This window comes from Gavia stellata, chromosome 22, assembly GCF_030936135.1.
Source record: "Gavia stellata isolate bGavSte3 chromosome 22, bGavSte3.hap2, whole genome shotgun sequence".
In the NCBI taxonomy this organism is placed as follows: domain Eukaryota; kingdom Metazoa; phylum Chordata; class Aves; order Gaviiformes; family Gaviidae; genus Gavia; species Gavia stellata.
In genome coordinates, this window is record NC_082615.1 from 12,954,760 (window position 1) to 12,963,623 (window position 8,864).

Below are 8,864 nucleotides of genomic sequence, written 5' to 3' on the forward strand. Positions count from 1 at the left end.
GGCGAGAGGCTGCGGTGCGGCCTGGCCCGGCGCGGCCCGCCGCCCACCGCTGAGGAGAGACGTCCCCCGCTCGGCTGCAACCGCCGCTTCCGGCGTCTCCGCGTCCTGCGCACGCGCAACGCCCTCTCCGGGACAACCACGCCCCTCTGTTGCGTCACAGCGTGCGCCGGGGCGGGGCGGGCGCGCATGCGCACTACGCGCGGCCGAGGCCCCCACTGGGGGCGGTGTCGGTGCCTGACGGAAAAGCGGCCCCGGGAGGGCGGCGGCGCGGTGCTGCTATGGCCGCCGCGCCGCCGGGGCGGGAGCTGTGCCCGCACTGCCACAAGCCCTTCAAGCGGCTCCGCATCCACCTCCCGCACTGCAAGGCCGCGCCGAGCCCAGCCCCCGGCAGCGCCCCGGGCCCAGGCCTAGGCCCCGGCCCGGCCGCCGGCCCCCCCGCGCCCGGGAGCGGCTCTGGCTCGGACGGAGCCAGCCCCACCGCCGGGCCGGGGGCAGGCAGCAAGCCGCGGGCGGGAGCGGCTGGTAAGAGCAGCAAGCGGCCGCCTAGCCCCGGCGTGGGCCAGGAGCCGCCCTGCGCGGTCCCCCGGGAGGCGGCGGCGGGACGCGCGGAGACGGCTGCAGAGGCCCGGAAGGGGAAGAAGGCCGGGGCCGAGCAGGGTGGAGGGTCCGGCCCCGGGCTTCGCCACCAGCCCGACGGACGCCACGCAGAGCGGAAGGTGGAGCCGACGATAGAGGACATAGCCAAGTCCCTTGATTTGCTCCCCGAAGAGGTTAAAGATATACCCAAAAAGCTGAGTAACGGAGTGAAAATAGTAATAGAGAAGCACCGTGCCAGGGTGATCAGGGAGAAGAGCAGTTCCAGGAGCAGGGGTGTTTCAGCAGGAAGCCACAATACACACAGGTCGCCTGTGGAAGGGCCAGATCCAGCCAGTGCTGCTGACCACACCAATGCAGCCCAACCTGACCCACAGGAGGGAATAACTGTTCCAGAAACTGCAAACACAGAGACACGCAGCCTTGAAGCTGCGGAGAATGCGTCTGCGAGCTCAAAGGGAGAAAAAAGCAGTAGTTTAAAGGCACTGAAAACACACATACTTCGAGATGCCCCTGAAGCTGACTGCAGAAGTAGCCCTGGTGACCTCGTTCAGCAAGAGGGAGTAGATAAAACTGTGACAGAAGAGAAGCAGCTGTACCTAGAAGTTGGTGTGGAATATAAAGCCCCTCTTTCTGCTTTGCATACCAAGAACCTCCATCTGTCAGTGATAGAGGGTTTCAGAGGTCACAATGAAGGGACATCCAAAAATTACCTAAACAGCATACAAAAGCTTCCAGAGAGCAAGAAGCAGATGGCTGTAGATTCTGAGCCCATCCTGAATGCGAGGACAGACACCGAGCTGGCGCTGCGCCAGTTGTTGCTCCACACCTCCAAAAGCCAACCCATCTGTCCCTCCCAGGGCTCTGGCAGGAGCACGCCAGCAGGTGCCCTGGGCTTCGAGTGGTTTCCAGACTTGTATCCTAATTATGATGGGCTGAGTATTTTTCCCGGGAAGCCTTCCCAAGAAGACGTGGGGATGACAACAAAGACACCAAAGGGCAATTTCTCAGAGGGACAGCAAGGTAACATGAGAAACAAAAGTTTCTGCTGCTGAGATTTACTGTGCTGTCAAGCTAAACTGTCCAATGTGAGTGGGAGAGGAGGGGTAGGAAACGCTAAGCTGTTGGGCTTGTCCAGAAAATGATCCAGGAAGGATCCAAGGAGGTTAACTGTCCAACCCTCCAGCCTGCAAAACCAATGGTTTACATTTCTGTTTAGGTTTAAGACAGGCTCTTGCATGTTTGGGCTGGCGGAGCCAACTCACTTTGTGGGAGAGACAATTCGCTCTTCCTTTCTGAGCAGTCAGGCCCACATCTCTTGCAGCTGTACCAGATACTGGCTCTGTGCTCACCACCCGGCACAGGGAATGCGAGAGCACTGCACATGTTGCCCTTGCTTTCCTGCCTTTGACCACTCAACTTCTCATCGCACAGGTCCCCTCTCAGCAAGGCGTCTGATGGATGTAAGGCTGGGGGAGCTGCCCACATGGCTGGCCACCTGCAACTTATCTCCTCAGGGGCTGCTTGGAGGAGTGCAGAAAGGTAAGGCTAAATTCCCCACTCTTGGGGCAGAATTGTCCCACTTACCTGATTTACTTGCTGCAGCCTGGTCCAAGTGGCCAGTCTGGGTCTTTATAAAGAAGTAAATAAATAGACCCAACCATTTGGCTTTGGAAAGTAACATGGAAACCAGTGAATGCCCTAAGACCTACACGTGATTTGACCCTTGCATTTCTGTTCCAACAGCCTGGAGCAGCTATTACGACAAATACATCAACGTGAAGAGGGGCGGACCAGCTGGGATCTCCATGCTGCTGGCTGGGTACTGCCTTCTCAGCTATGGCTGGAACTATCAGCACATCAGTAAGATTTCCTTCCTGGTATCCGTCTTATTTCAGGCAATTCCCCCTTTTGCAGCAGGTGGAAAGTCTATTTGCCATTCATGTTAATTCAAGCTCTGAAATAGTTTAAATACTTCACAGTTAAGACTAATAGCAGAGCTCAGAGAACAGTATTCTGATCTGGCCTAGGTAGGCAGAAGAATTTAGCTAATAACAGTTGCTGATTCACAGCTTCTCCCTGGAGTGCACCAGGAACCGTCAGGAGCACTTTTAAACCCTGTGCAAAGCAGAGGGAGGAGATGTTCCAACACTAAGCACCCATTCCCTGGATTTACTGTTAATTGACAAGGGACTTACTGGTGTTTGTGTAGTTTTCCCAGCAGGATTTGCTCTCATGCACAGCTCTACAGCACAGAAACAGAGTAGGCTGCAGCCAGTCTCCTGCTCATTGCTGCTGGGCAGAGCACACTCACGTTGTCCCCAAGCATAGCGCTGTGCTAACACTGTTCTGTGTTTTTTTTTCACCCGCCCTGTTTTTCTAGAGTGTCATCGCTGGCGTAAATACCACTGAAGAAGCTGGAACAGCACCCGAGGAACCGTCACAAATATTTGAGAGTCAGCAGAAGTGCTCAGGACCAGTGTCCCAACAGGGATTCAAACCAGCAGAGGCCCATTTACTGTCAGAAACAGGTTCTTTAATTGTCAAGAGGGCTGCTTTTCAGTTACCCTCCTGCAGACAGAGGGGTGACACTGACGGTAACAGCCTGCAGCCACTGCTCTGTGGTTCAGGCTGTATTTAGTACTGAAAGAATAAAGTGTTAGAGCCGCCCTTCAGAGGTCTGCATGCCGCAGGGCTCCTGTAGTCTGCAGGAGCCCAAATCTCTCACTTTGGGACACCAGACACAGGACAACTCCTTGACCTGGGCTGTTAATATAGATTAATCAATGTGTATGTTGTAGTCTGAGCGTTTGGCAGTAAGGTTTGTGATGGGTTGTGGAAGGGTGGGGTTAGGTTGGGATAACCATTCCCTTTAAGTTAGCAGTTGTGCCCAGCACAGCCCAGCTTTTACTTACCCCTCTCCGCAGCAAGCACAATGGGGTTCACTACCGACTGGCAGGAGAAGGGTGGTCCCTGCAGGGCCCTTCCACAGAGGGCCCCTGGCACCCACCAGGACTGCCCAGGCTCTGAGGGAAGGACCTTTGTGAAGTCGTTAGAGCAGCAGCTCAGACTGCAGCGCCCTATTTCTGGAGGAAGAAAATCCATTGGATTAGCTGTTGTGCCCAAAGGGCAAACCCATGTCTGCATCAGACAAACGAGGACAGTTATGAGAGTGCTAGTTGTAGCCTGCCATCACCAAACATGTCTGGAAAAGGATTGGTCATGTTACAGGCATGAAGGGTAAAACAAAAAAAAAGCCAAGAAAAAAATCTGAACTCTTTATTCAAAGAGCAGTGCAGTAGTACTGTGTCAGAGGTGTTTCAACCAAAAACACCCTCTTCCCAGCAATAAAAGCCTTTGTGAATTTTCCTTTCCTGCTTGGTACTGTGTGTTCTCAAACTTGGTGCTTCTTGTCCACCCCTTCACAGGGGATTAGCACACCCTCCTCTGCCCAGGACCCCGCACAAGCTGGTCCCACACCCCTTCAAACCTGTGATTGCACAGCGACCGCTCCAGTTGCTCCAGTCCACAGGCAGGCAGGAGCAGGGGCAGCTGTGAAGAGTCCAATTCTAGTTGCATTAGGGAAGCTGCGTTTTCTCTGCTGCTTGTGCAAAGAGCTGCGAGAACCGGTGCCGAGCAAAACCAACTGGCTTTTCTAGTCCAGCAACTGCCCTAGTAGCCGTCTGGCTGGCTCCATCGCACTTTACGGTGGCCTCCTTCCACAGTCCTTGCAGGAGCACTCGAGTCACTTCCCCGGCAGGATTTCCAGCTGTGTCTTCCCACACTTGCTGGCGTAGTGACCTTCCTGTCCTCGCTGGGGGGACAGGGTGAGGCAGCCAACAGTTTTGTGCTGATCGACCCTGTGCTGAGTTACCACGCATTCCTTGTCCCATCATTTCCCAGCAAGTGGGCTAATGGAGCCATGCCTTGTGGCACGGCTCTCTCCTACAAACAGTAGCCCAAGACCTACCGCAACAAACACCCAACCCAGAGGGGTGTGAGGGGCTCGCAGCTCTGCGGGCCATTCCACTGTGTGCCGAGCATTTATCATCACCAAAGTCCCTTCTCCCCACCATCACTCGTAGTCAGATTATTTCAACCCAAGCACAGCCTCTTTCCTGCAGGTTCACACCCCAGCTGCCCGGGGAGGGGAGGAGCAGGCTCCAGGGCCAAGAAACACAGCCCAGGGAGAAGACGGACATCTCTAGTCAAAGAAGCTATTTCGAGAGCGCTGTGGGAGTCCCCACACCGCATGCTGCCCCTCGCCACAGCGCTTTACCCTCCCTCCAAGGTGAGACTGGGTTGCTCCCAGGCCTCCCAGTCCCAGAAACACTCACCTTGAAGCAGATGCCTCGTTCAAGCAGGCTCTCTGGGCTTGGGGGGCAGCTGTTGGTGTCCCACAGCTGCGCTGTCAGGTGCTGGGTAGCACCAGTGACTGGTAGAGGGGCCTCCATGGGTGGCACATCCTTGCATCCACTCTCCCCACCGGCAGCCAGATCCAGCTCTGCCAGCCCCCAAGGACAGCCAACTCCCTGGGAGAACACAGGGCAGGAGGGGCAGTTGGCCACTGCTGTCCCACAAGCTCCCACAAGAGCTGGGGCAGAAGCAAGGGAAGCAAGAGCCATGGGGCAGGGACAGCTGGTGCATCACCCTGATGGGCAGAGGCACAGAGCAAGATGGCTTTGGCTCAAGAGGGAATGGCATAGGACCTTCCCTGCATCACCTTGGATGGATCCATGCTGCTCGTCATCAACCCGGCCTTGAGGCTGGAGAGGGACACAGAGGACAGGCTGTTATTCCTGGGACATGGCAAGCAGTACCCCCAGATCCCCCCATGGCTCCCACGGCCTGTCAAGGCTGTCCCGGGGCTCAGGCAGCTGGTACAGGCATCCCCATGGGGACCAGGGCTGTCCCCTGCCCACCCACTGCAAACCCTGTGGTCACCAGCTCAGGTTGGACATGAGAAGAGACCAGAGGGGTCCAGTTAGCTCAGGCAAAGACCTAAAGCACCCTTGTCCTTGACCCAGACACTGCAAGGGCTATGGCCACCTCTGCAGCCTTGGAGAGGGGGCTGTCTCCCACTGTCCCGGGCCGGCTGCATGCTGAGCTGCCCCCCAGCCTGCCCCATACGTACTGCATGAATTTACACTTGGGTCCTTCTGGGCAGAAGCCGACCAGGTAGTTGGCACACATCACCCTCCGCGTGTGCTTGTACTTGCACAGGGGACCTGCCACGCAGAGGAGAGGTTCCCGTTCACAGGGACGCAGCAGCACACCCCCTGCCCCACAGGGGTTTCGGCAGCCCAGCTTTCTGCAGCAGCCCCGGTCCCCTTAAGTTCCATGGGGTCTTTGCTGCCCCAAGCCCAAATCCCCACCGGGCACCTGGTCCCACTCCCAGGCAGTCCCCAGACAATTTACGGTGGTTCACCCCACTCTGGCTCAGTCACCTTGGAGGTGGCAGCCTCTGCTCACCCCGGCACCCACCCCAGCAGCTCACCATGCCTGCAGAAACCACGGTCGTACCAGGGACAGCCTGTGGTACTGGTGGTGGCATCAATGTGCAGGAAGGGACAGTCCTTGTTGCTGCACTCACCTGCAGGAGCAAGGGGTGGGGTGGGTGGGATGACGCTCACTCAAACCAAACACAGTGGAAAACACTCAAGGATGGGCTGGATGGGAGGAACCGAGGTGCCCCAGGAGCACCCAGGCTTGGCCCAGGGAATGGTGGCCCTGGGTGGGTGCCAATGGCATTTCTTCCCACAGACAGGAGGTGGCATCAGGCACTTGCTCGAGGCCAGACCCAAGGGACACGGGTGCTGGGGTGGGAGAGGCTCACTGGGGTCCCTGACCCGGTCCCTCACCTACCGAACTTGGAGTAGAAATAGCACTCGGGCATCTTGGTCAAGTCGTACTCGTGCAGGAAGTCGCACCCATCGCCCTTCTTGCAGAGCCCGCGCAGCCAGTGCTTGCACACCACCGTCTTCGCCCCGCCGACGTGCCAGAAGGGGCACCGCACGCCTGGCCCCGGCACACACCCGCTGTGGGAGCCTGCCTGTGCCCCGCAGCCCCCGCCATCGCAGCCCCCCAGCAGCCGGGATGCGCCCTGGGCAGCTCCTCCAGCCCTTCCCGCACCCGGGAACCCCCCACCCCAGCATCCCCCAGCTCCTTGGCTCGGGACATGCCAGCAGGAACTTTCCTGGATGTGGAGGAGATTTGCAGCACTCACTGGGTGCATGGGGCACGGTCCCCCGGGCACTACCAAGGTCTGGCTGCCCTGGAGGTGTTCAGGCCCTCCCCGGTGCAGAAGGGGTAGGACAACCCATCCAAAGGGCCGAAGGGAGTGATAGACTCCAAGCAGCATTAGCATTTTGGGCCAAAACCTGCCAAGCCACCGGCCACAGGGCCATGGAGCAATCTGCCAGGGATGTGGGCTGCTCATGGAGCGGAGGGGGGCCCCGGCCAGCTCCGTGGCATTCCCAGGATCTTGCAGGGTGGCATTGGTCCCATCCTCATCCCTTCCCAGCACTCACCCTTGGTGCACAGCCCTCGATGGAAAAACTTGCAGACAGCCGCTCCCAGCTCTGCAGGGGAAAGCAGGGCAGGGAGAGCTTCACCTGCCAGCCCCAGTGCCAGGACCACCACGCCACTGAAGGCAAGAGCGCCTCGGCTCGCTCTGCCAGCAGTGCCTACAGAGCTGTGCCAGCTGCATCCCTGAGGGAACAGTGCCCGGAGCCAGCCTGGCCTCCGGCAGGAGCCCGGGGAGGAGGCAGGACCAGAGGCACCACGGTGGGTGGGCACAGCAAGAGCCAGGAGCACCAGCAAGGAGGAGAACCCCAACACCTCCTGCACCCCTGTCACCCTCCAAGGATGCCACAAGACCTTGTCCCCAACTTACTGTCCATACCCGGGAAGGGCAGGGGCTGAGCTCCTTGCTGCTGCTCCACATCAGCCTCCAAGTCAAACCTGATCTTCTCCACACCAGCCACCAGCTCCTGCATCACCCCTGCTCCAGCACAAGGCACCTCCCGCCCAGCCCAGGCAGCGTGCAGGGCTGCAAAGGGGCTGCCCAAGAAAAGCGCAGGTCTCCCAAGGGAGCCCCACGCTCTGCAGGTCACCGCAGCCACCCTGGGCCTCAGCAATACTGAAAAACCCTCCTCCTCCTCCCCAAGCCAGAGCAAAACCACCCCAAGCAGCAGCACTGAGCCCTCCATTTAGAGAGAGAAGCTGCCCACATCTGATCTCAATTTGCAGCCGTGATTGCCTGGTGCCGCAGCCCAGCTGCGGGGAGCTCAGCCCCAGGCCCCCATCGCATCCCCCGCGATTGCCTCTCTGCATTGACATCTGCTTTTCCTCCAGCCCCGGCTCTGGGGCAGAGCAGCTGGATGCATCTCCCGGAGCAGGGGTCTGCCGGGGCTGGCCGTGAGCTGGGTTAACCCCCTCACACCGGCGCTGCTGCTCAGCCTTAAACAGAGCCGAATGCGGCCTGAGTGCTGTAACTAAATGCTCAGATAGCAAGGGACGGACCCTGCGTGGTTTTTGTTGTGCTCTGAGTGCTTCGAGCATTGCTGGGTGCAGAACAGCACCATCCCCAGCCCCACTCTCCAGCGCCTGGTGCTCAGCGGGACAGACCCACGGCCCGGGGCTCCTGGTGGGGACAGCCACGTCACACCTCATGCCCCGATGAGAAGCCCCTTTGGTCCCTGCTGCCACGCTGGGGGCTTGCACGCATGCCAGGCTGCAGCGGCACGTGCCGGGCACGACCACGGTGCCACGCTGCTTCCCGGGGCTGCCGGGGAGCCACCCAGAAAAGACCGCACAGGTTTAACCTGACGCTCCTCCATCATGCGGCTCCCGTGGCCATGCACATCCCCAGCACGCGCCCGGAGCGACGTGGCCTGACACATCGGGGATGGAGACCTGCTCCCATTCTGTCACTAGCTATAAATGCACTGGACCAGCGCTGCCCGTCTGCCGGAGCGCTGCCTGCGGGTGCCGCAGCCACAGCCCTGCATCAGGTGCTGTGCACCCAGCACCGAGCGGTCATGTACACATCCTGTGTACACACCGGGTCCCACACTGAGATGCCCACCCCGTGCCGTGCAGGTGGAGGGGTTTTGGGGAGGCTGCGGGTGCAGCCTGGCTGACCTGCCCTCCCCTGCAGCAAGCACTGGCCAGACACTACTGGCATTGCAGTGGTGCTGGCATTACTCCCCACTAGCCCGGGACCCGTTGCGCTGGCCCCGTGCTCAGTCACTCGCGGTGTGCTGGAG

General features: G+C 59.1%; 1 protein-coding gene across 1 annotated transcript; it reads right to left on the reverse strand.

Moving 5' to 3' along the window:
• Positions 1-4,689: 4,689 nt before the first annotated feature.
• Positions 4,690-7,592, reverse strand: CPSF4L (cleavage and polyadenylation specific factor 4 like). The gene is made up of 6 exons (XM_059828399.1): positions 7,490-7,592; positions 7,125-7,175; positions 6,460-6,612; positions 6,092-6,187; positions 5,723-5,822; positions 4,690-4,801 (listed from the first exon to the last, which is right to left on the reverse strand). The coding sequence occupies exons 1-6, from the start codon at positions 7,590-7,592 to the stop codon at positions 4,690-4,692; spliced, it is 615 nt and encodes a 204-aa protein (XP_059684382.1).
• Positions 7,593-8,864: the final 1,272 nt, after the last annotated feature.

Bases quoted from the DNA above. Each gene is read 5' to 3' on its own strand.
- CPSF4L (XM_059828399.1), bottom strand. From the start codon at position 7,592: ATGCAGGAGCTGGTGGCTGGTGTGGAGAAGATCAGGTTTGACTTGGAG. The intron at 6,613-7,124 runs GTGAGTGCTGGG...TGCCGGGGCCAG, and splicing joins TCGAGGGCTGTGCACCAAGG to GCGTGCGGTGCCCCTTCTGG. The intron at 5,823-6,091 runs GTGAGCTGCTGG...TCTGCGTGGCAG, and splicing joins CCGTGGTTTCTGCAGGCATG to GTCCCCTGTGCAAGTACAAG.